The 25460-nt window shown below is 35.4% G+C and overlaps 1 protein-coding gene and 1 long non-coding RNA gene across 2 annotated transcripts in view; one reads left to right on the forward strand and one right to left on the reverse strand.

Annotated features, from left to right (window-relative positions):
- Positions 1 to 736: 736 nt before the first annotated feature.
- On the reverse strand, positions 737 to 1081 carry LOC136368361 (uncharacterized). Its single transcript, XR_010744842.1, has 2 exons — positions 946 to 1081; positions 737 to 878 (listed from the first exon to the last, which is right to left on the reverse strand). It is a non-coding gene; the product is annotated as an uncharacterized lncRNA (long non-coding RNA).
- Positions 1082 to 5860: 4779 nt separating this feature from the next.
- CDH18 (cadherin 18) overlaps positions 5861 to 25460 on the forward strand; it is a 159245-nt gene continuing 139645 nt past the window's right edge. Inside the window, exon 1 of the mRNA XM_066326304.1 lies at positions 5861 to 6167. Coding sequence (XP_066182401.1) covers positions 5940 to 6167 — 228 coding nt within the window. The 5' untranslated portion in view covers positions 5861 to 5939. The remainder of the gene's footprint in view (positions 6168 to 25460) is intronic.

Raw genomic sequence — 25460 nt, forward strand, 5'->3', positions numbered from 1 at the left:
TCCATTTGGGCAATGTCAGCAAGAGTGATGTACTCATCTAAGTAACTAATTTTGTATAATATGTTTCTCTGATTGTAAATTGACTCTAAGAATATGCACCTACTGCATAGCAACCTGTAATCATTAAGCCTCTACAGTTGTCCTTTTACTGTTTTATTTCTCTATAAAGTATATATATATATATATATATTTATATCAAATGTGTTAGTTGACTTGATCTGTGTCAGTTGGCTTCATCTGTGAATTGTATGTGAAAATGTGGACATTAGAAGAGGTTTTTGGGTAATGGAATGTAAAAATTATAGGGAAAAAAATATACCAGGTTTGTACTTCTCTTGCCAATTTCAGCATACCAGTTTCCAGAAATCTATATTCCCTGTGGAGTTTGTTTCATGATTTTTATTCCAAATTCGTATTTTCTTTATTCAGCTGTCTTTCTCTTGAACTGTATTAAATATATTTCTTACATTTCTTTGACATTGTACTGCTGGATTTTTTACATCTCTAACAGCTTCAGCTGTTTTCCCTTGAACTTTCCAATCTGCTTCTCTGTCTCAATTTGTGTTCCAGTTTCTCAGTGTCTCTTTTGTATATTTTTCTTTTTTCTTTTCTCGTGCTATTTATTTTTTAATAATATCCGATTTTTTTAAATTCCCCTTACCCATCCTTTTCATTCCACAAGAGATTTTTTGTGTCCATATATGAACGAACAGTTTTTATTTTTAATGGAAGTGCCTTTATTTCTTTTTTTCTTTTTGTTCTGATTGTTTCTATTTATTTTGTAAAGGGCAGTTTATGTAGAATAGTTTCATAGGTAAAGTAATAGTTGGTGCCAGGTCACTATAGACACTTTTTGGGCTTTTGTGACTAGATATGCTCTTTACCAAAATGCTAGTAACCATGTATAGTTATGGTTAATTATTAATGCTAGTAATACATGTATACACACACCAAAATGCTGTGTGCATATGTGAAAGAGTGGTACCAGAAAAAACACCCCTTGATAACTTACAGCCATCAGCTCAAATTGCTGGTTTAAAGGGGTGAAGAGAGGGGTATTTAATGCTCTTTAATCTCTCTTTCTTTAGGAAACTGATCCAGTTCCAGAGTGATAAAGACTATTTTCTGAATAGTAATATACCTACAAATGAATTTAGCAAGAATTTAGGAGTTTGATATTTTATGCAATTATCTTATCAAGTAATGGAAATTTCCTTATGCCATAGAAGTATAAAAAAGAGTCCAATTTCCCATTTCTTGAAGGTCTGTCAATATCGAACTACGGTCACAATTTTGGTTATTGGAATCACTATTAAATTGTTTCAGGCCATTTTCATATATTTTTTCTTTGTTTTCACTCTCATACACTTAGCTGCCACTAAAAAACAATGAAGATGCAAGGCAGCAACATGTAATAGAGTTTTAAATGCATTCCAAAACAGTTTTGTCACTACTTCTGTCAGATTGACTAGCATGTGCAGAAGACAGACGATTGTATACTGTGTCTCTATTACCTGGGCTGAGAAGAACTTGGTGCTTCAGTTTATTGTGTAATTTTCCATAACTCAGCCCTATCAGCCTATGGAATAGAGAATGGAGATCATCTATAGATTAACAACTTTCCTTCATCTGCCTAGAAATGACCCTTTTTTTTTTATGCCAGTTACCTGAGGTTTTCAGGAATACCGTATATTCTCTTGGCAGTCTATCAAATTCTTATTCAAAGGATATAACAAAAAATCACATTCAAATTTCCTTTCTGTGCATTATTCTGCCTTTGGTATCCAGGTCAATACACCATTGTTTCTGCACTGCTGAAGGATGTAATATTGGCAATAAACGGTAAACACAGGCAATGCAGGAAGTAAAATTTTTCTGGGTGATTATTTATATATAAACATTGACAGTGAATTGAAAGTGTTCAAATTTTGATAATCACTTTTATTTTTTTTTTGGTGTTGTTGTTGTTTTGTTGGTTTTTTTTTTTTTTTTTTTTTTTTTCTGATAGGAGTTTTACAGGGCAGAGGGCAGAGAGAGAAGTCAGAAAGCATATGAGCAATGTAATTTATGACAAGCTCCATAGCTAATTGTCACTCTGTCACCATGGAACTGAAAGGGGATGTATAAAAGATAAGTTGAACTGTGCTGAATGTGCATTTGCAAAACTCAACCATTCAGAAGAATTCAGATGTGGGTCAATTTGATAGAAGATAAGGGATACTGAGATTCAGGGCAAGTACCCATTAAAAAGGACGCATCTCCTCGTGATGGTGAAACAATACACATTTTGCATCATTGTGCTCCTATTAGTTTCCTGGGTGTTCATTATAGTGTCTTACACTATGTAGTAACTACTGTGCTGAAATGATTTTCAGCAATGCTGGTGGAAATTTCCCACCTCATTGTATTTAATTCTTTATTTTAATTTTAACTCACTCTGACAGTCTCTTGAGCAACATAACTCATTTTCCTGAGGGCTCTCGGGAGACAGCTATAACACAAGTCTACTCTGGAGTTGGATTCATCTTTATAACAAAAGCCATAAATCAGGACACTTACTCTGAAGCTGCAGACAAGAGCAATGAGCAGGCAGCATCTCAGTATGTTAGCTTCAGTTGAAGGGATTTCAGAAAGCTCATTTATTTTTTTTTGCCCTCTGTTCACAGTTTGCTTGTTTAGTCTTTGTTTTACTGTCTCTTCTGTATTAACTGTGTGAAGTGTTTCCATATGAGCTTTTCCCTGTAGACACAATCTGCTGTCTTCAAGGTAGATTTGAGGTTTCTTTTGGGGTGGGTGTCAAGTTTTTATTGAATGCTTATTCTAGACCTTTAGTAGAAGACTGCTGAATAAGGACCTTCGTACTAAGCATTAATTAGGCTTTGATGTTAAAGATGTTTACCAGAGGTGTAAAGCTTCAAAGAATATTCATTTTAAACCCCTCCTCTTTTAATTGCTGAATTTGTCTTAGTGGAAATTATTCTTTAGGCTTCATGTACAATTCAGGAACTGTCAAAGGCATGAACTTCTAAGTATGATTATAACAGGAAGTAAATATTGTAATGTTTTTGGATTTTTTTTTCCTGCTGCTGCTGCTGTTGTTATTGTTATTATTAATAATAATAATAAGTATATTTGTTCAGAATAAAGGATTTTAAAACTTTAATTTTGGGTTCAGGTGTTTAAAATTAAATCTCTTAATTTAATTTAATAAAATAGTGGCTTTATTAAATAAAAATGTGTTGCCTCCTAGTTAATGTTAATGCTAAGATGAACAGACCCTTTTTCAGATTAAAGAGCACTTCATATTTTGCTGCACTTTTTAATCTCTTTTTCCCAATATATTTTTATATTATATTTAATATTATAATATAAATGTATATTAGTTATAATATATAGTATACATGTGTACACACATATCTATATCTATACACATATAATATTAATATTTGACCTGGCTTGTATGTGACTGTGGCATAACAGTTTGCAAGCTCCATCTTGGTTGGTTTGGTGGGTTTTTTGGGGTTGTTTGTTTGTTTGCTTTGATTTTCTTTTGTTTTGTTTTTCTATGGATGACTTCTGAGAGGAAAGAGAAACAAAAGTCTGTTTAATAAATCTTGATTTGTTGGTAACTTCTGCATTCATATACACATTTTTATGAGGCAAAAATTTTTCATCACAACTATTCTCACAGTTTTTGTAGAAGAAAGCTTGGTAGTAATAATCTAAAATATATTTTAAATGTGCTATTCTAAGAAACCTCAATGCACTTTACATACCATTTTTAAGTTATTGCCTGCTGCCTGTCGTCTAATGAATGGCTCCCAGGCATTTATCAGGATGGAAACAAAGGGAAGGAAAATAATGCTTGAATGGATAAAACTAGAATGGTAATATTTTGCGTGGTACTTCTTAATTTTAATGTACATCTAAAGTATAACAATGACTAATCTATTTAAATAGCTCATCTGTATATACAGAAATCTATACAAGGAAAGTGCATGCCTCAAGGTAAAAATATATTTCTGACAAGAATCAGCAAAGAATGCAGAAAGACAAGGAAACTAAGAAAGAAGCATGATATGCTCAGAAAGAAATGTGTGACCCAGAAAGTCTGGATTGTGTCCCTGGTATAACTTAGACATCATACAACATTTAACTGTAAAGAAAAAATCCTATTAAATCACTTTTGAACTTATAGGAGGTAATAATTCTTCATGTTGTATAGATCTTTTTTCTAAGATGAAATGTCAAGATTTTAAGGGAATTATGTCTTAGACTTCACAAGGATTGAGGAGAGACTACAGTGCTATGGAAAACAAGAAGTAGAGTAATGCTAAATGTCTAAATTTTTTTTTTTCAGTTCAAAATGCCATACAGAATTTCTTTTTGAGCTCCTGCACAACCACAACAGACTGAAGTTTTTTTTCTTTACTTCAGCAAAACCCACTGTCCTGAACTGAGTACTAGCAATGGAAAATACAACTTTTCTGTCTTTTTCCAATATGCAGTAGTCCTGAAGTATTCTCTCATTGTTCTGACAAGGAATTGTTCTCAGCTAAGAAGTTTGGTTTTCCATTATGGACTTGAAAGATACATAAGTTCAAAAAAATTGCAGCCAAAAGAAACCTAATAATTTTTCTTCCATGGCAATATTTTTCTGTCTGATTTCTAAATTCTTGTTCAGTTCTTCTTTAGGGATTTTGAATTTATTCTGTTGCATTCTTATGCAACCCATAAACAAAATTTGTTCAATTTTGTTTCAGTTTATGTAGCTTTATGATACTCAAAGAAAATCAACAAAATAAAAATTCCAATTTTTATAGCCTCGGTGGCATGTTTTCAGACTCCTGATGGGCTGACTGATATGAATCTTTGACATTATCATCATATAACTGAACAAATAGTTACCTTAATGTGACTGTTTTTTTAAGGTTGAAGAAATATTTTACTCTCAAGATACTTGGCTTTAAGTGCTACATCAACTTCCACATATATTCACATTTTGCTATTGTGGTATAAAAGGTTACATTTTCCTTTTTAATGTTGTAAAAATATTGTCAATATACTGAAAATACTGATATCAAAACAACATGAGCTTCCTGTCAGTATGATGTAATTTTATGATGTCCCATATTATATTGGTTGGAATTTATATAAAGCGCAAGGTGAAAAAATGCACATTTTGACTGAAGCTTCCTGCCACTATGCTCTAGTATTGACTCAGAATTTTCAAAGCCCATTTTGATGGCATTCTTTCAAAACCCATTGCAGACTAGGTATTTTTCATCAAGCTGGATGTCTGTGTGGTGTATAGAACATCAAAAACTCATGATTTAGCAATCTCTGTTTAATGACACTGTAGCAGTGATTTTGTTATACTGCCAGACCAGGTCAATGATTTGTAGGTAAAAACCAAAGGAACTGTTCTGAATCATCCAGGTTTTAATGATGTGAGTGTTTTCGCAGCTTGTGGGACCCATGCTAAGTCTTACATGACTTAGACCCATGCTTACAGTATTTTAACATAAAGAATCAGGAAATACTTTTACAGGAAGGATTGAAATGAAATTTTTACTTCCTATGAGAGTCTTTGACTGACTGATTAGTCTTTGAGTATAATCTAAGGTCAGAAACTTGAAAATTGCTGGTTTTAGTGATGAGTAAGTGTCTTTCTTTCCTTTTCATATTAGAAAATGGCCGACTGTGGAACTCTATTGTGAAGACCTCAGAAGAAATACCAATTTTTCCAGTCAGTTTTTCATAATGTAAATATAATTTGAGCTTTCCCAAATGGGCAGCTAAACCATGAACAAGGAGAAAAACCCAGTTTGGACTGTATTTCTGAAGCAGACTCCACCTTCTTTCTTGGGAACTTATTGAAGGATTACAGCTGAAAAGGACAAGAGAAAGAGAACCTTGAACAGGAATCCTATCCTACAATGAGAATTACAAGTACATCTTGTATCTGCCCAGTCCTAGTTTGTCTCTGTTTTGTGCAGAGGTGTTATGGAGCTGCTCATCATGGCTCCATCAAGGTGACCAGAAATCAAACCAAACACATAGAAGGTGAAACAGAAGTTCATCATCGTCCAAAGCGTGGATGGGTGTGGAATCAGTTCTTTGTTTTAGAAGAACATATGGGACCAGATCCTCAGTATGTAGGAAAGGTAAGGTAGTTGTTTCCTTTTGGCTTTGCTTTATTTTTTCCATTCTCTGAAATGTGGCCCTGATAAGAGGCAAATAATTTATCTCCTTAGATGGCACCTCCTCTTTTAAAGGAAGATGACTATTGGATTGCTACGTACATTTACAGTGAACTTGCCAGTTGCCTGTGTATACTGTGTTTATTATCAAAAAGATAAATAAAGGTATATAGGATGAAGATTCTAAAAAAGGATAGAATAGTTTTTCTTCTGAACTCAGCTAAACTCAAAGTGAGTGTAGCTGATCCTGTTACATCAATTTCCAAAACCCTAAATGCGTGGGGTCACTGCAAATTGCTTTTCCAGACTATTTCAGAATTATATTCAGTTCTGCTTCAGAGAATATTACAAATGCGGTGTAAGATCCACAGGGTATTCATTCCACTCTGAGTGTAGGGTGGAAAAGTTTTCCTCCAAAAAGAAATCTTCTGTGTTTTTTTTCGTACAAGGAGACACAAGGTGTGTTACTTGTTAGACTTCCTCAGCAGACTGTGAGAACAGGCCCTGCATTTATGTTCTGATATATGGAGTGAGCTTCAGACATAAAGTTCAGACTAATGTAATTGAACTGAAGCCTGGCCAGCTGATTCATCATGTGTAATGTTGTCTGTAGAGCTTGGGGTTTAACTTTGCATTAAATAGCACAAAACTCTCTTTATAGCTTTAACTGATGATATATGACAGAGCAAGTTTTGCTTTCCCTGAAAACTGACTTGGTGCATTATGATAAAATTTTTTTATTGGATAATCTACATGAGTCCAAATTTCCTTAATGAAATCACAGAAATGCATAGAGTATGAGGGGTAAAGGAAGATGATTGATGGGGAAGAAGGTATGGAAAAATAATTATTTCATTTTAGTTTCCCTTGAAATTGGGAATTCTGGCAATTATATTCTAGAAAGATATGTAAGGAAATCAGTAGCTTCTGAAATCACAGATGTCTGGTAGTGAGGGCTTCCAAATTTGAACAGTATCATCTGAACTAAAAATAGGAAGTGTAACAACTGTATTTAAGAGACTGTTAACACAGAGGCTGAGAAAATATTCTCTTGTGCTAAACATCGTAAAATACAAAGTATTTCAGAATACCAAAAAATATTGGGATATGTGAAGGAAATTTAAACTGAGAAAAAACCTTTCTAAATGGAGGTAGTGGTTTGCATTGAAAGAGAAGCTTTTAAAATGGATAAGGGGATGATGAGATATGCCTTTGAATCACTTTACACTGATTAACAGTTTCATAAATTATTTTGGAATAGAAAAATTTTTGCAAAAATATTGTTGACGCAAAGCTATGCAGGAGAATCAAAACATTGTCTGGAAAGAGCTAGATGTTATGAATATGATTTGGATATAGAAATAAAGAGTAAAACTCAGGAATTCAGAGCAATGTAATGAATTTCTGTTGTACACTAATGATATATTGTAATTGACAGAGGAAGAAAAAGATCTGGTTATCAGATCGAATGGCATGCCTTAAAGAAGGTGCATATGATACTAAGCTGCAAAAGCTGATATATAAAAAACAGGGATAAAGCACACTGAAACCATTGTGGAAAATGATGTTAACCTGTTTGCTATTCTGATTACTTTTGGCCAAGAAAAATGAATTTATATGTGAAGCTGTACAGGAAGAATTGAACATTATAGCTAGGATAGTAATGGAGAATAAAATATGTTTGTTTAATTACTTCCACCAGTAATAGAGGAGGGCATACAATATTCTATAAGTACACCTCAGAAGAAACCACAATGAAAAATAAAAGACATTTAAGTCCACTGAAATTTTACTTGAAAAAAATAAGGTTTTGGTAGCCACGAGTTAATTTAGAATTAACATTTAATTAATTAACAGTTAATTCAGAATGAAAACAAGAATAAGTCCAGTTCTGAAAGAGGCTCTTAAGAGAAAGAAAGAAAACAAAGTTTGAAGGAGTTTCAAATTACAGTATCTTTGTCTTTATGAAAGCATTTATGGACATGATTGCATGCCAGAACAGAAGCCTGGATTCAGTGGGCTAAAGCATAGTCCCTTTCAATTTTATGTTCTTATGATACTATTATATATTTCCTTTCATCCTCTGACCACTCTATTAATGCCACATTTACAGAGATCAATGAATAGAATTTCTTTCAATCCTTTTTGGTCAAAATGTGACTGCATGCTTTGTTTGAGGACGTTTCTCCCTACTTACCAATTTTTCTCCCATTTTCCTCAAACAATTCCCTCTGGTTCTATAATTTTCTACTGTGAGTACTTCACAACATTACTAAGCTTATTTTTTAAAAAGCTTTGCGGAACTTAAAAGCAACTGTACTCTATTTTCCATTTGGTTTGATGATTCTGATGACCTGATTTCCAGAAAAGATCAATTATATTAGCTCAGGCATGTACTTTTAATAATAATAATAATAATAATAATAATAATAATAATAATAATAATAATAATAATAAAGGGAAAGCCTGGCTAAGACTGTCATAATATTAGTAATTAGCAAAATTTCAGTGGTGATCACTCAAAAGTCATCACGAAAAGCAGACATTTTAGAAAAATTGATTTTTTTGCTAATGTTGCATTTAATTGTACACACCTCATCAAAGTCTCATTTTGAGTGCCTTTAATTTGACAAGTAATTTTAACACAAAGCCCCTCAGTTATAAAGGAAGTCAGTGCCCTTTTATTCCAGGCTTCTGTTGGGTGGCAGCATGCTGTCAATTCTGTCAATTAATAATTCTATAGACTACTCTGCTTCACTGGCAAGAGTTTTGCCATTTGAGATCTGTCCTTTCACATATTTCACACCCAATTTGGGAGTAACATCACAGAAAGCAGAGTCATTATGTACGATGGTGTTATAATGCTCAAAGTCATTGTCATGGAAATGTACAGTGAGGACAAGAATAGGGTAGGCCTGCAATGAAAACGGGTAAGTTTTCTCATTCTTACTGTGAAATGACTGTCAAGAGGATGGATTAATTCACTGCCAACATCATAAAAACAGTGTTAGGACAAGAAATTATCATTGTATTTTAATATCAAGCATACCCCCATTCCTCAGTCATTATTCCTTTGCTCTATGAAAATAGCATTTGGAGAATTGAAATCTGTATAGAATTAATCCCTATTAGCCATGCTCACAAGGTTTTTCTAGGAATGTTGTGAGGCACAGGTCCTGGAGAAATGAACTTACTGTAGAAATGAAAAATGATCCTTTTGTAGCCTGTGTCTGTGGTTCTCAGATTATTGAGCTGGTTCCCTGCTGTTGCACTTGGGATAAGTCTTCAGTGTTTCAGGGTATGTTTCACTGATGAAAGAACCCCCCAAAAAGGTTTTATATCTAAAGTATTTTAAACCACAATGACTTCTTTTACCAAAATTATTAACTATTTGTAGACAGTTTCTGGAAAACTTCTGAATGATCAGTGGTATCTGGAATTGTTAGTTCAGAGCGACTATTCACCTGCTAGTGCAGTTATATGTGTATATGTGTCTGTGTGGGTGTGTTTGCAGTGCAGATTCTGTGAAAATTTGAGTAAGGAAGATTAAATATCCTTGTCTCAGATAAGTAACTTGAATGTACACATTGAACTTTCAGTTATATGAGACTTCTTGTCTTTTGTGTGTCTCTGATGTAAATTATTCTAATGAAACAATAGCCATGAGCACAGAAAGGGGCAGGGTTAGCAAATGCACTATGACCTGATGACGAATCAGTTACCTACTGTACCAGCTCAGAGGGATGAAGATTTTCCTGCAGAAATCTAGAAAATTTGGGTGGTAGTACTGCAAGCTTTTAGATTTCTCAGTTGTCGTGGCTGATACAGTTTATGTTTCTCTTGCATTTTCTGCATGTTTCTAGGTTAGACAACTCATGTCTCAACATTTGGAAAAAACATCACACAAAGAATTTTAGGAAGGAAGCAAAGAAGACTACATGTTTCAGTCCATAATATTCTTCCTTTTGATCCTTCACACCTCTGTCTCCAGAGAGTCTGCTCCTTCTTAAAAGGATATTTCTAAAAATTAGTTACATTGGAAGCAAGTCATAACTGCACATTTGCTGTGCTTTTTATTTTGGAGAGGGAAGTAAATAAGCAGTGATAAAACAAAGATCATTGTGGATTTGGGGCTGAGTGAGCCATTATATTAAGACTGAATAGCAGAGGAATATGACTGGCGCAAGACTGACAATTTTTCCGTGAACTGTTTGAATCTATGAAATACCAAACCTATACCTCTTAATCCACTTCAGATGTTCTCTAAAGAGTAAATAGGAATGACTGTAAATAGGAATAGGTATTCAGATCTGCATTGGTTTTCAACTGCTTTTTTCTTTTCTAATTTGAAGGCTGGCACCTTACTTAGTCCTTACATCTTTTCCTGTAATGCAAAAACAGTCTCTGATTTATGTTGATGTAGGAGATCAAGAAGTATAGAACAGCTGGAAATGAGCGTAAGTACAGGAAAGGTGAGAAGAAATGCAACAATTAAGATGTCTCGAATTTTTTGTGCTGAAAGTTAGATTAGGAAAGTAATCCCACGTGTTATATTGGATTTACAAGATAGTAATTATTTTCATTTTAATTTTATTCTTGAAAATGTAAATACAGCATAACAGGCCTGTCATTCAGAAATTTTTTTTCAAGGTAATATGTGACATGTCATTGCAATAACTTAGTTCTAATACGAGACGGTGAATCTAGTCTTCCCTGACCATATCAAGAGAATTTCACATCTCTGATTTAATGACAGTACAGGGACATTATATATATTTTAGAATAAGTTCTGAGGAAGAAACATATTTGGATTTTTTAATTTAACAATTAAAACACTTTTATTCAATTTTAGAAGTTTACATAAGGTAAATAAAATCAGATGTTTCAGCATTTTTTAGCATAAGAAAATAGTTTCAAAATTTATTTTGATAAAAAGGAGTTTTATTTTATAGTAGAGAAAATTAAAAGGAAAATATAGATAGCATAGTCTAAATACTTTTCACATGATTTTTTAGCCATTTTCATGCCTTTGTAAGAAGGTAGACAAGTGGAATCAGCAACAAAAGCAATTTCTCAAATAACATGCATCTCACTTTCTACCTTTTAGGTTGGTAGTTTCACAAATAATATATTTATATAAAATAATTTTCTTCTATACCTAGGGAAAAGGTAGTAGCAAGAAGAACAGAAAGAATAAACCTGACATCAGTATAGCACAACATTATATATTATATATATCATACTAGCTATCTTCTTTTCTTCTGTAATTTTTACAAAAAAGCTAACTCCATATTCTTTCCAACCCCAGAGCTTTCCCAAATAAAAATGCATGCATGCATACTTGTTTTGTCCTGAGTTCTTTTTTCACAGACAAAAGCCTCCTTCCTTCCTTTGACAAATGTTATTTAGTTTCACACTGAAAAGTTGAGGGCACACTACTTGAATTCTGCAAGTCATAAAGTGCTGTGGACATTTTTTTTTGGTTTTGAGTTTTTTTTAAGTGGAATCTCTAAATATTTGAAGGTTATTTGGGGGAAAATCAGATTCAAGAGAAGAGAGAGCTTTCATCGGCTTGATCAGTCTGACTTTCTTCCAGTGTGTCCAGCTATATCTGAGGTTTCCTGAAGCATAGCACTCACAGGAGCATTTTGACTTGACAGACCAACAAAAGAAACAGAAGAGAATGAACATATTGAAGTTCAGTCCTAGTCTAAAGACACAGGATAAAGTGTTTACCTTGTTTAACATCATTGAAGTCAACATGAAATTGCACCAAAAAGAAACTGGCTCTTTTATGTCAAAACAGCTACATTAAATGTAATATGTCAAAATAATAACTGTTTTTGTAAGGAAGCTTTATAGAGTCTGTCAGTTCTATATTGCAAAACATCAGTTCTGTATGTGGAGAATGTTATTTAAATTAATGGTACAAAATAATTATGTCAAGGTGATCTAATCTTCCCTGAAGTTATTATAGACTGAAGAACTATGAACTTTTTTTTTTTTTTTTCTTTTCCTCATTTTGGTCATGAATCGGTTTAACATACCGAAGTGCTGGTGCTGGGCGGTGCCGGCTCTGCCCGGGTGGCCGAGAGCCCCGGGGACAGCCTGGGCAAGGGAGGGCAAAACGCTGCCCGGCAGCCAGGGCTGAGCCAGGGGAACCCAGCCACACACAGCCCTGCCAGCCCCGAGGGAACAGCAGAGACCCGGCAGGGATGGCCCTGAGCCGGGACAGACCCCGGCGGGGCAGTGCTTTCCTGCTGGGAATGTTCCAGGCTGGAGCAGGAAGTGTGTGGAGAAAGGATGGGCAAAGAGTAGCTGCTATGGGCTGACTACAGACCCCCATTCCCCATCTGCACGTGTCCCTAGGGGAGAAGAGAGAGATCAGTCTCTCAGTCAGGACTGAAAGTGAACCTGGGTAAAAAAGTCTGATGTGGGGGGAAATTGTTTCTAACTTTTTGTTTCTATATTTTTGCAATTTTTTTCCTCAACATCCAAATCTATTTTAATTACCATTGAAATTGAATTCAATTTCCTCATGTCAAATGTGTAATAGTGACTAGTCAGTGACCTCTCTGTCTTTTTTTCCCAACCTATGAACTTCGCTTCATCTCGTTTTCTCCCACTGTGATCTCAAGAAAGAAGACTGAGTGAGCAGCTGGGTTGGTGTTTAGGAGCCAGCCAGGACTGATCCACCACGAAGTGGATGTGGTACAACATGCCTGCTGTGTAATTGCTTCTTTAACTTATGGCATACTCTGAATGCATAGCCTCTTAGCCTCTAACAGTCATTGTATCATAACTATCTGAAATGACCATATAATTAGTGTAATAAGTGATCAGCCAATTTCATCAATAAGCCATTTTATTGCAAAATATTGCCAAATAGAAATTCAAAAAGCCACAAGCAAAGGTCAGCACCAAACCCAGGATTGGTGCTGGGTGAACCTTAGATCTGGCCTCTAGCACACCATATCTCCCCTGTTCATGAAGTCCATTTCTGCAAGGCCAGTTTTTATACATTTTTTTGGCCCGAAAGAAGGTTGCCTCATCCTTTTGTCCACCTGGTCACTGTTCTATATTCATATTTCTTTTCTCTCTGTCTGCCAGTCCCATGAATAGTTTTCTGGGCAGGGCTGGACGTCTGGTTGCAATTACGGGACTCTGGGTTGGCATGCACACCCAGGCTGATGTAGATAAGATTTCCATCAGGTGTTGATCACTGGGTCATTGGCAATTCCATCTTTGGAGAGGACCCATCTCCTGGTGGAGACACCCTTCTTTCTATTGCAAATGCGCTGCTTCCGCTGTTCCAGGCAGAGGCTGCAGTTTCCCAATCAACTTTTATTTCTTGGATTCAAAATTATTTTATAGTATGCATTTCTATAAAACATGAATTAATTCTCCAAAAATCATCACAATTGGTGTCTGCTTAAAAACAACAACAACCACCAAAAAAACCCCAAAACAAAAACAAAACCAGAAAAAACACAAATAAACAAAAACATAAAAAGGAGATCACACCCATCAGATGCAGCAATGAGGAAACAAAGATAATTCTGCATATTTTTATATTAATCATGAGCTTAGTAGCTTCATTTTTTAAAGATATTTACCATCTAATTGTAAATCAGTAGGTAATGAAGCTGAAGGTATGCAGATAAACTCAGGTGTAAATTAGCACGTCAGTTACTTCTCAAGTATCTTCTTGACCTTATTTTAAGAGAGATGCTCAATCATGTTCATTGTCTAACTTTCAACATCCACATGCCTTGTCTTTTAAAATATTCTGGTACATCATTTTGCTATTAAATATAGTTTATCAACTAATTCAGGAAATATTTGTAAAATGAAATGTTATCTGGATGTGGCTTATTTAAACATTGACAGCAACATTTCTGTTGAATGATTCAAACAATAGTTGAAATAATTTTATTTCTTGTATGCCAAGCGACAAAAGTTTGAAAAAATGAATCAAATTGAACATCAAAATGAGGCCTTGTTTCATCTAGACCAATGTGACAAATGAAACCATTCAGAACGTGCTTTTCTGGCTGACTTTTCTAAGGTGAAGATGTTATAACAGAATAGGAATTTCAGGTCTAGTAGTTTATTAATTACTCTCAAAATGTCTGAGAAGAAGGTGAATATGAGGCTGCAATATTCCTAGACAAATGGAGGTAGCCAAGGGCAATTTGTATACCATATTTTGTACATCTGTAAAGATAATTACTCAGATTTGTAGACTTTGAATGTGGTGCCTTCTCAGCAATTGCTTCTTTGCCTTAGAAGTTACATTGGCTAGATATTATCTTTCAAGTCTCATAGAAAATTTAGATCTAATGCCCAATTTTTTTTGTTTTCTAGAAGACATGCACCTTTTTAATGGCAATAAAAATGTTTGAGACAATAAGAAGTAAAGCAGGAGAACTAAGGTTTAAATCTTAGAGTTCTCTGTCATTTCTAATCATATAACACACAGTCTCTAAAACTAAAATCACAGTGATGAATATTGAGATGAAATGTCGTTGTAAATGTTTAATTTGTAAAATACACTAGGGTTTTCTTTTTTTCCTTTTTGTAGTGGAAAACTCCAGCCTGTAAACACATGAAAGCACTATTTCAGAATGATTTTTTAAAATATATGAATACTTTCCTTCTGAATACCTTGGGTGAAATCATGGCAACATAACTTTCAACAAATCAAAGAGCATCTAACATCTGTATGGATGTTTCAGATGTAATATTAAATCTATGAGACTGTCATTCTGACTGAAATAACAAAGTTACTGATGATGTGTTGACTGTGTTCAGATAGATTCTAAGATAGGAAAAATACAGCAATGATGGGAGAATTCACTTACTCCCTGGAACACTGGTTGAATTTCACATTGAGCTTGAACCCTGATATCAAAAGGCTCTGAGCCTAACAAATGGCTGCCTCGTAAGTTATCTAGTCATGGATCTAAAAATGAGGAACTAAATCTAAATTTAAGTAATACTTGAAGCAAATGCAAAATACCCAACAGAAAGATATGAAGGGCTGAAGAAGGTTGGAATAACCGAATTATACAGTAGTGAGAGCAAATAAAGACAGAGCCTTTAAAAAAATTTTGTTTCCAAATGAGAGAAATAGAAAGGATTGAGAAATCTTACATGTTAATTGTAAAGTGAAATAACCCATTGGAGTGAGTTTGAGGAAAAACTGGCAATAAAAAATTCTTTAGAAACATGAGGATATGGAAGCCTATCAGAGGCTGCTATAACTAAAGACACTTCTGGGACATAAAATGTCTAAAGAGAATAAAACAAGACTGTTTCTGCAAAGCCAAAAGAATGCTTTTTAATCTCTTTACTGAGCGAGACCTTGAACAGTTATTTTATGAGGAATGCATCCAAGGTGAAGTCTCAAACTGAGGCTCTGTGGGAGCGATATGAAGCCAATCAACAAATGAACAGTAGTTACCACACAGACCTGCTGCAGTAACCCAGGAAGAAATATCTAACAAAATAACTTTGGTATATAAAGATAGATATATAAAACTACTTTGGTGTCTAAGGACCAAAGTGTGGAGTTATAGCAACACAATAGACAAAGAAAAACAATCTCAAAAAAATTCCCAAAACTTGCAGGTGGGGAAAAGCAATGCCACTTAGTATTTTAAACTATTTGTGGGAAGCAGAGTGAATAGCTAGGTGACAAGTTTTATTAATTATATCATGCTGAGGAGAAAAAGGGAAAGACCAACTATTATGAAGTCCAGCAGAAAGATCTTCCAAGAATGACTGAAATTCAATACAGATAAAGATAGAATGAGGCACATGAGCAGCAACTGAGTTGAGTAGTTTTACCTATGTTGACAGTTACCACTCATTAAAAGGGCTGAGAGGTTCTATGATCTCAAAGATAAAACTCCATCAGCTTGGAAACAATCCAATGAACAAACTGAATATTAGAAATCACTGGGAAGGGGAAAAAAATCCAACACTAATGACACTATAAAACCACAGTGCATCTGTATCTCAAATGCAAAACATGGTTCTCATGTTCTTATCTCTTTCCCCAGAAAAAGAAATATTTCAGAGAAGAGCTACAAGGCTGATGTAAAATATAAAACAGTCTCTGTAGGAGAAGTGACTAATTGGATAATTTGCCACATTATTTGATAAACTCCATATTTTTAATTAGCAACTTAATTTCTGGAGTTTTTATATTATTTTATAACTGTTGTCTTTCTGGGTACAGGATTTTTTTGTGGGAAAGGATGGCTTTGGAAGTAGTATAACAAACACCTGAATAGGGAAGGACTCTTCTGACTGAAAAAAAAGAAGTGAGTTGGTAATGGCCTAGAGAGTTTTAATTAATATGAGCCAGGAATGGTTTTTCACTTTCTTTCCCTTCCTTCCTACAAGCAGTAGGAGTCATATAAAAAAGCTGCCAAAACTGTAAAACCACAACCCCCCAAAAAATTTACCAACTAAAAAAAGAGAAAGGTTTGCAGCCTAAAAATAAAGAATACAGTTGTTCATGTATGAAATTGGTGAAACTACTTAGTATGTCATTATTTGACATTTAATGCCATATCAGTTCTCCTAATTAGTCTCTCAATAATGAATTGAGGTAATTCAGCAGGTAAAATCTATGGCACATTGACAGAAAGTCTGTGTGTTCAATAAATCAGAGCTGTATGTCCACAAATACAGATAGCTCAGATGAATGTTAACAAAAATCATTTTTGCCTGCCACACACCTACATCACAAGGGTTTGTTGTGACACTAAGTGTTATTCCGGGCTTGACTGTGTCAGAGAATATTAGTGATGAATCCAGAATTCCTAGTCCATACTCCCTTCTTAGGAAACCTTTCCTCTATGTGTCTAAGAGAGCACTAGCAAGACTTTACATTATACATGGAAGAAATAGTTCTTCAATTTTCTATCTATATTGCATGAAAACACACTGTGTAGAAGAGAATACAGGTGATCTTTCCCGTGATAAATAACAGCTATATTCCATAAAGATAAGGGTGATAAAAGGGAGTGGGTTAGCTGCTGAGGGGAGGATCATGAAGGAGAAGGAAGAGGGAACAAGAGGCTCATGAAGAGGAAGGAACCTGGGGAGAGAGAATCACTGCTGTGAGGTCAGTCTGGGTCTGCAGTTAGAGCCTGTTGTTGGAACCTGCAGCCATAGTCTGGCTAGGTAAAAGCCTGCAGTCAGAGTCTGCAAACTGATATATGCAGTCATAGTTTAGCAGGAAATAACCAGCAAGGGAAACCTACAGTAGGAGCTTGCCAGAGTCGATGAATAATTGGAGGCAGGATATCTAAGCTTTAAAGGAGAATAGATCAGGGTCCTTTTCATGCTGTGATAAACAAGAAGTCTGTGTCTTGGCTCATTACTACCCTCTAACAAGAGGGCTGCTACAACAATAGTGATATGATTCTTTCCAAGAACAAGGAATAGTTTTCATACTTGAAGAAAACTGACAATTTACAGTGACTCATTCAAAGTCTATTTAAATCATTAATAATAAGGATCATGTAAAATTTGAATGTAAGTTCCAGGTAAAACTGAAATATGTGCAGTATATGGTAGTATTTCTTTAAATATTGACTACAGTTTGTAAGGAAAAAGAATCCAACCCAAACTAAAATGCTCTTCTGTCTCACAAGTGTCTGCTGATACTCAGTGGTTCCAGTTTAGTTGACTGTTTAGGAATTAAATCATATTGTTGTCTTATTAAATTTGTTTCTTTCCAGTTTTGACCTCAGGGTATAGATACCTATCAGAAAATCAGATCCCACTGAGAAGCTTCTGTGTAGGAATCCTAAACAAGTGACACCCAGAGTTCACTTTCTATATGCATGTTCAAAATAAAAGCACTCTTAGGTGAAAATTCTCTACTTGCTCTTAGTTGTGGCCACTTTCTTACTTATAGAACTATTAACTTTTACCTTGGACTATACCATCTTTCATCTACTATGTATTACTGTCTTTCATCTACTATATATTACTTTTCTCTTGGTGAATTAACTGCAGAAAATGATAGTTTTTATTAGTGACACCTCTGCATCCCTCAACTATACTTCTCTAACTTCAGTAGGGATATTGATGATTATTACAGTGGTTAATGAAATCACAGAATATGGTGATTGGAAGGGACCCACTAAGATCATCTAATCCAACTCCTGGCCCTGCACGGGAACTTTATCCTGAGTCACACCATGTGCCTGAGAGCAGTCTCTTCTTGATCTTTGTCAGGTTTGATGCTGTGATCCCTTCTCTGGGGAGCCTGTTCCAGTGCACAGCCACCCTCTGGGTGAAACAGCCTTTTCTATTATCTAGCCTACACTTCCCTGACACAATTTCAGGCCATTCCCTCAGCTCCTGTCACTGGTCACCACAGAAAAGAGAATCACTGCCTCCCACTCCTCTTCCCCTCAAGGAAGTTGCAACTGCAATGAGATCTCTACTCAGTCTCCTCTTTGCCAGGCTGAACAGACCAAGTGGCTTCCCCTCAAGGCCCTTCACCATATTTGTTGCCCTCCTTTGGACACTCTCTAATAGTTTAGTGTTTTTCTTACATTGTAGCACCCAAACCTGTCCCCAGCACTGGAGGTGAGGCTGCCCCAGCCCAGAGCAGAGCAGGACAATCCCCCCCTTTGCCTGGCTGGCCATGCTGGGCCTGATGTCCCTCAGGACAGGGTTGTCCCTCCTGGCTGCCAGGGCACTGCTGACTCATTTTCAACTTGCCATCGATTAGGACCCAGATCCCTTTCTGCAGCACTGCTTTCCAGCATCTCATTCCTTAGTTGTTCTGAACATCCAGGATTTCCCCATTCCAGGTGCAGAAGGAATGCATATGACCTAATTAGGAAGCATACACAAATGTACTTGAGGGGAAATCAGATGGTTAGAGTAATGTTTCTGATTGTTTCACAAAAAAGACATGCTGTTAAGTAGAATTTTTTTCCCCTCATCAGCCCTTTGTAGCAAACCATGATTTAAAAAGCCCTAGGTGAAAATGTGATAAAAGTGTCAAGCCATACAGGCATCCCTGAGAGAGAATGTGGAAGTTTCTCTCCTGGTCCTTACTGGGTAGTAAGATAGCTTTAAAGCTTTTTGAAAATTGAGAGATCTATTTCTGATATAAATAATAAGTATCCTTCTCATCCCCTACTTCCACCCTCTAAAAAAAAAAAAAAAAAAAAAAAAAGGCAAAAAACCAAACCTTCAACAACCACCAGAGAATTTAAAACTATAATAAGACAATACTCTCATTAAAGAAAAAAAAAAATCTGTGATGTTTCAGTCTCTTGAATACCAAGTGCAGAAAAGGAATCTTCTCTCTGTGGGAGGGTGTTCCAGTTTGTCAGCCTTCTGATTCACCTTGAATAAACTTCTTTTGAAATGTTCCTAATTTCTCATGGCATTCCCCTCTGTTGAATTGTTGCCAGTTACTGTATTTTCTAACACCTGCATACTCCCCCATCATCGGTACTATTAAGGAAGTGGAAGCAAACTTTAAAAATCTGTTCATAATCTGCAGAAATGCTTTCTCCTCAGTCTTCATTATTCATCTGGATTCCATTTACCTACTGAAATTTTGCACATTGCAGTTTCCACTTTCTGGTTATCTGTAGCTGCTCTTCCTTCTTCTTATTTTTCTTTATGTTTTATCACCTGTAACTCTAAAAGATCACCTTGCTCTAACTTCTTGTGGATCCTTTGGAGCCTAAGAGGATTCAATCCTCACATTACCTCAGCTCCACCTGCACTTTATGAAAGATTATATAAATATATAAGCATTATGTATGTGGGCACTAGAAGCTGAATGAAAGCTATTTAATGCACCTTTCTTCAATTTTTTTTTTTATTCTGAAAAATACTAACTAGGAAGATAATGTATGTTTCAAAGACTATATATTACATTAATATATTACAGCTACATGTACTGCTATTGAGGAACAAGATAGGAAAAATGTGAACTATTTTGGTTTGTATTGTGTACAGTCTTGCTTCCAAAGGTTCTTGGGAGATATCAATTAATTCACCCTCAAAGCATTCTTCTGAATCTTAATTTTAATATTAGTTCACCAAGAAACCCCTTCTCCCCATTCCAGCATATGTTAATTTAAAAAAATGTGTACATATGGAGTGGCTGTCAGTTTTCCTGGATTTTGGCACCACAACAGACAAATGCATTTTATATCAGACAGATGCAGACTTGCTACCAGTGTCTATTCAAATATGTCTGAAGGCATAAACGAAGAACACAAAACAAGGGACTTTAACAAGCAGAGTTTTCCCTGAAGTGTTCATCACTCCATTGAAGCCTATAATTAACACGTAGTCATGCAGTATAAAAGGGAGCTCTGCACCTCCCATTTCCTTGTTTTGTTCTACTTTGTGCAGATTTTGTGCAGAGAGAAATCTGTATCTCTATAACCTTGTTAAGAAAACACAAGCACTAAAGTGTTGGAGATCTGCAGCTTTCTAGAGAGTAAGTGTTGCATCTCCTATGATAATTAATAGCATCTAATGTAACATTAACATATTATGGAAGTTTATGTGGTTACACTGTGTTTCTGAGAAAACTCGAGCAAACCACACTACTGTGACAATAATCTGAATTTCACAGACTGGCTTCTCAGCTGATGTAATGGCAAATCATTGGATTTTTTCTCTAAATTGTATCTGACAATTTTGACACATTTGTAGGGAATTATATACAATGTAATTGTATGATGAAAACTGGGTCCTAGTTGGTGTTTGTTTCATGTACTCTCTGAAGACTTTTGGCAGAAACTGGTTCTGAATTTAGTGTGTGAAGCTCTCCCAGAGAGGAGACTTAGCTTTGTATAGTAAGAAATTTTAAGGAAGCATATGTGGTTATAAGGCGACATTGAATTTGCTTTCTCTTGTTAGTCATTGAATAATATCAGGTGTGGAGCAGAAGTGTGTGGGAAATACAGAACAGAGCTTACAGGAGCAAGGTAAAGTGCAAGTGTAGAAACACCCAAGTGACCACTATGCAGTGTCTATAGAGAGTAATTTCAGATCAACCAGATTTCAGGCATGAAATCACAGTGAATTTGGTTGGTTAAGATATTCCATCACTTTTTTGAAAGTCTTCTGCTTTAAGTCAGTGTTTTAAGTTGTCCCTTTTGCAGAAACCTTTCTTTCCTTGTTCCTTTTCAAGTTAAAAGAATTGAAAATCTGAGATATTAGAGTTCTGAAAAATGAAATTAAAACATTAAAGTTTTGGGCTTCATCATAAACAGTATTTTTCTACTTTCTGAGAATTTCACAGAACTATGACTAACTCCAGAAAATTTTATAAGCATTGAAGCAATGCTTTATGGTTTTTGTTAACATCCAGCTGACAGTCAGAAGCTAAATTTGGAATTGACTTTTGTTTGATAGGTCTTTGTTATGTGGCAGTAGCAGGATCTGGATGAGGTAATGGATAATAAAATCTGTGTTATTCATACACTGAGAGTTTCAAAGAGTGTAAAGAAACAATTCTCACCCATTCTGCAGAGGTGGGATGCCCAGCAGAAGACACAATGAGAAGCTATCTGGCTGGATTAATTGTGCATTTGAGACATACAACACATGGAACTTGATTAATTAATTAACCACCATGTTTGTTGATTAGGAGAGTTGCAAATGTCTTGCCTTTTATAGTGAACTTGGTTTCCTGACAGGGAGGGGAATTGAGAACTAAAGACATTTGTTCGTACATATTTATGAACCTCTACATCAGGGAGGAGAAATAAGCCTCAGTTCAACTCTGAATTGAACTATATGACTGGAAAATTAAATGAGTATTTTAGGAGGAGAGGTTTTCTTTTCCTGCTTAAACTAGATGGAAACGTGCAACAAGAGGGCCAGATTCACATTCTGCATAAATGTCACTGTTCCTTTTTGTTTCTCCTTCTGTCAAAGGTGTCAAGAATATTTTTATGGGTCACATTCTGACATTTCATTTTTATGTGGGATCTGAATATTATCTTTTGTAAAGCTACTTCATTTTGTGCATTCATTGTCTTTAAATTTTGCATACTTACTATTTCCCATTTTGTTTTCATAAATGGTCATCAGGTTGAAATAAGTCAATCTGCCTTTTTTTTTTTTTTTTTTTTTTTTTTTTTTCTCTTTTCCCTCTGCCTTGAGGATTTATATGGTATTCTGAGTACAGGGTATCAGGGGAGAGAGGCAGCAACTGGAGTCAGGAGGTGGAACAGCAGAGAACACTGCTAAAGGGTACTGCTAAGTCCCTAAGCACGCTCCGAGGCCTCAGACTGCCAAGAGGAGCAGTGCAGAAGTGCATTCTCTCATAGCTCAGGGCAGCCAGAACAACACCACATTGATCAATAGTGAGTCATTACACAAGACAGGTAGAAAGAACAAGGAACAATTACGTGCAAAAGAATTTGACAAGAGGGGAATAACAGCCAGAACCAGAAGCATGAGGACTGTGAAAGGAGAGTAAGACTTCTAATCAGTTTTAGCTTCACCATTTATTTACCATTAAGTTATCCACTGCAATTATGAACCATAATGAATGATCCTAATTTAAATTACACTGTCACCTCTCTAAGATCTTTGGATTGCCAGAACAATGGAAAGGATTTTTAATGAAAGAGTCACTACTGTTACCTTTTCAATAGTATCTATTAGTTGAGTAGTCCTACTGACTGACATTATCTTTCACAGTTTTAACATTACCCTTTTACAAAAAGTTAAAAAATATAAAATGGCAGGTTTAGAGTATCCAACAGTGTACAAATATCCAAGAGCTTTAGATTTTTTTTTTCATTTCTGTTGCACTTTGTAGCTATAAAGGAGAAAGAAGCTTTTGTTATGATTTGTTTAAAAATCAGAAAATAGGAAACTCCTCTAAATGGGAGGGTCACCAAGCATTTAGGGAAGTCTCACCACTTTGTTGAAATGATAGGCAGGAGATAAAATTACACATACAAAAAGTAAGTATGTAATTCTATGAATTCAAAATATTCTGTTTTATTTAGAAGTTCTTCCATAATTGTCACCTCAGTAAAAAAAAAAACTTTTGTTGTCTTTTCCAGAAGTGATTAATTTCTTCTGATGACCTTGTATTGTGTGTTTGCAGAGTACAGCAGAATATAGCCCTGTTATGTGTATACATATATATTAAGATTAAGAAAGATAAATAATCAACATGTGATAAGTTCTCTAACACTAGTATTGGTGTTATGATCACACATTATTTTTGAATTTAAGCACTTATTCATATGGGAATAACCCTAAACATAAATATAAATAGCTGTTATTAGAAGTGTAAGAAAATGATTTCATCTGTTATTTTTCAAGCCTTACATCTCTTTAGAAATTTGGACTAGAAACAACCTGCCTTGTTTCTATGCTTGGGGGTTTTTTTGCAGATTTTATTTGATTCAAGAAAATGTGTTGTGGTAGTATTTCAGCAAGCCTGTCTGCAAGATAAATTTACTGTTGCTGATGTGTAATGAAATAATGATTCCATGAAAAAGATAGACCCTTTTTCTACCCTTTATAAATGCTACCTTTAAAAGTTAGAGTATAATTTATTCATAGAATTGAACTTTTACCTTTCCCTAATCAAGGAAGTGTAGCACATTGAAAGGAGATGATTTATACATGAAATAGCTAAAATGCTTTCTAAAAATTAGAAAGCCACGGAATTTTAGGTCAGGAAGAAACATCAAAAGATCATTCATTCCATAATGATAGCCTGCTATGGAACCAGCTAGGACTAAACCCTTTCATACAGAGTTTTGTCTACTCTGTCTCATTTAATCAGTACTGTTCTGCATCATCTTGTTCATTTCTTTATTATTCTTTAATTCATTTCCTCTCATGTTTTCATTTTTATGTGTGTGTTTGTGGGGATTTTTTTTAGGTGTGGAGTTCTGCTGGGGTTTTTCTGCTTTTTATTCTATTTTCATTATTGTTTGGGTTTTTTTGTTTTGTTTTGTTTTTTTGTTTTTTGTTTTTTTTTTCTTTTTTGGGTGGCTTTCTTTGTGAATTATTTTTTGGTTTGGTTTTTTGTTTGTTTCATCTAAGCCAATTGTCCATAAGCCAGAGTTACTTGTATGTTAACTACTGAAACTTCATTATCAAGTTGGGGATATTTGAGGGGAATAACTAAAATCATCACAAACTAAAATGAAATCATATCCAGAACTGAACAGATAGAAACCTTTTTCTATCTTAGCATGATTTTTAAGTGTATTGTCATTATTCAGGCATCAGAAAATATCCCAAGATTCCCTGGTGTGCTATCATTTATGCTGGACATTATAGGGCCCACTTGATTTTTGTCTGGAGCTGCTGAGCCAACGCATATTTTGCACAGAGAGGTAGATCTTCCATGTGGAGGCTCCTTGGAGAACTGCTATATGAGAGTGTCAGAAAAAGTTACTTTAAATACCTGGTTAATAGGGAGTATTTCTGATAATGTAGTGCAGATACATCACCAGCTAAGGTTTTGAAATATCACCTTTCTCCTCCTTTTGCATGAGTCAGGGGAGCAGAGCTATGAGAAAAATTGTTCCTATACCATAAAGAATAACACTTAAATTTAAAATGTTTTTATTATTATTGGAGAAGATTGTCCAGAATTGGTATTTTTCATGACCAGATGTTCTGGTTTAGGGCAAATTTGGGAGGAAACCTCTAAATGGGGTTCCTCTGGAGAACAAACCCAAATGGCCCCTCCCTCCAGCTAGTCCAGGAAAAAGTACTTCCTCAGAGAAAAGTGGAAAAAACTATTTATTTAACAAACAAAATACCCACAAACATAAGGAATGGAAAAAAAAAAAAAAACAAAACACCCCAAAAAAACCACAACAAACCCTCTTGCTGAGGGGTTTGATGACAAGAGAGATGACAAGACTGAGGAAGTCCTTGCCAGGAGTTAGCTCAGCTCTCTCAGTCTCTTATCAGTCCCAGTCCCTTCGGTGCTGTAAAATGCTGAGGTCCAGGCCCCAGTGGGCCATGGGTGCCAGATCCTGGTCCTTCTCTGGGTTTTCAGTCCAGAGCAGATTTAAACAATCCCAAGAGAAAGGTAAAAAAAAGCCATCCAGGAAGCTTCTTTGCCTCAGCTAGCTAAACTAACTAAAACGGGAAAAAAAACCCTCTCCCTGGCCACTGTCCATGTATCTGATGAACACACCGTCCTGAGGAAGAGAGAAAGATGAATGCAGAGGAGTGAACACTGTTTTTCAAAAC

Source organism: Sylvia atricapilla, chromosome 1, assembly GCF_009819655.1.
Source record: "Sylvia atricapilla isolate bSylAtr1 chromosome 1, bSylAtr1.pri, whole genome shotgun sequence".
NCBI lineage: Eukaryota > Metazoa > Chordata > Aves > Passeriformes > Sylviidae > Sylvia > Sylvia atricapilla.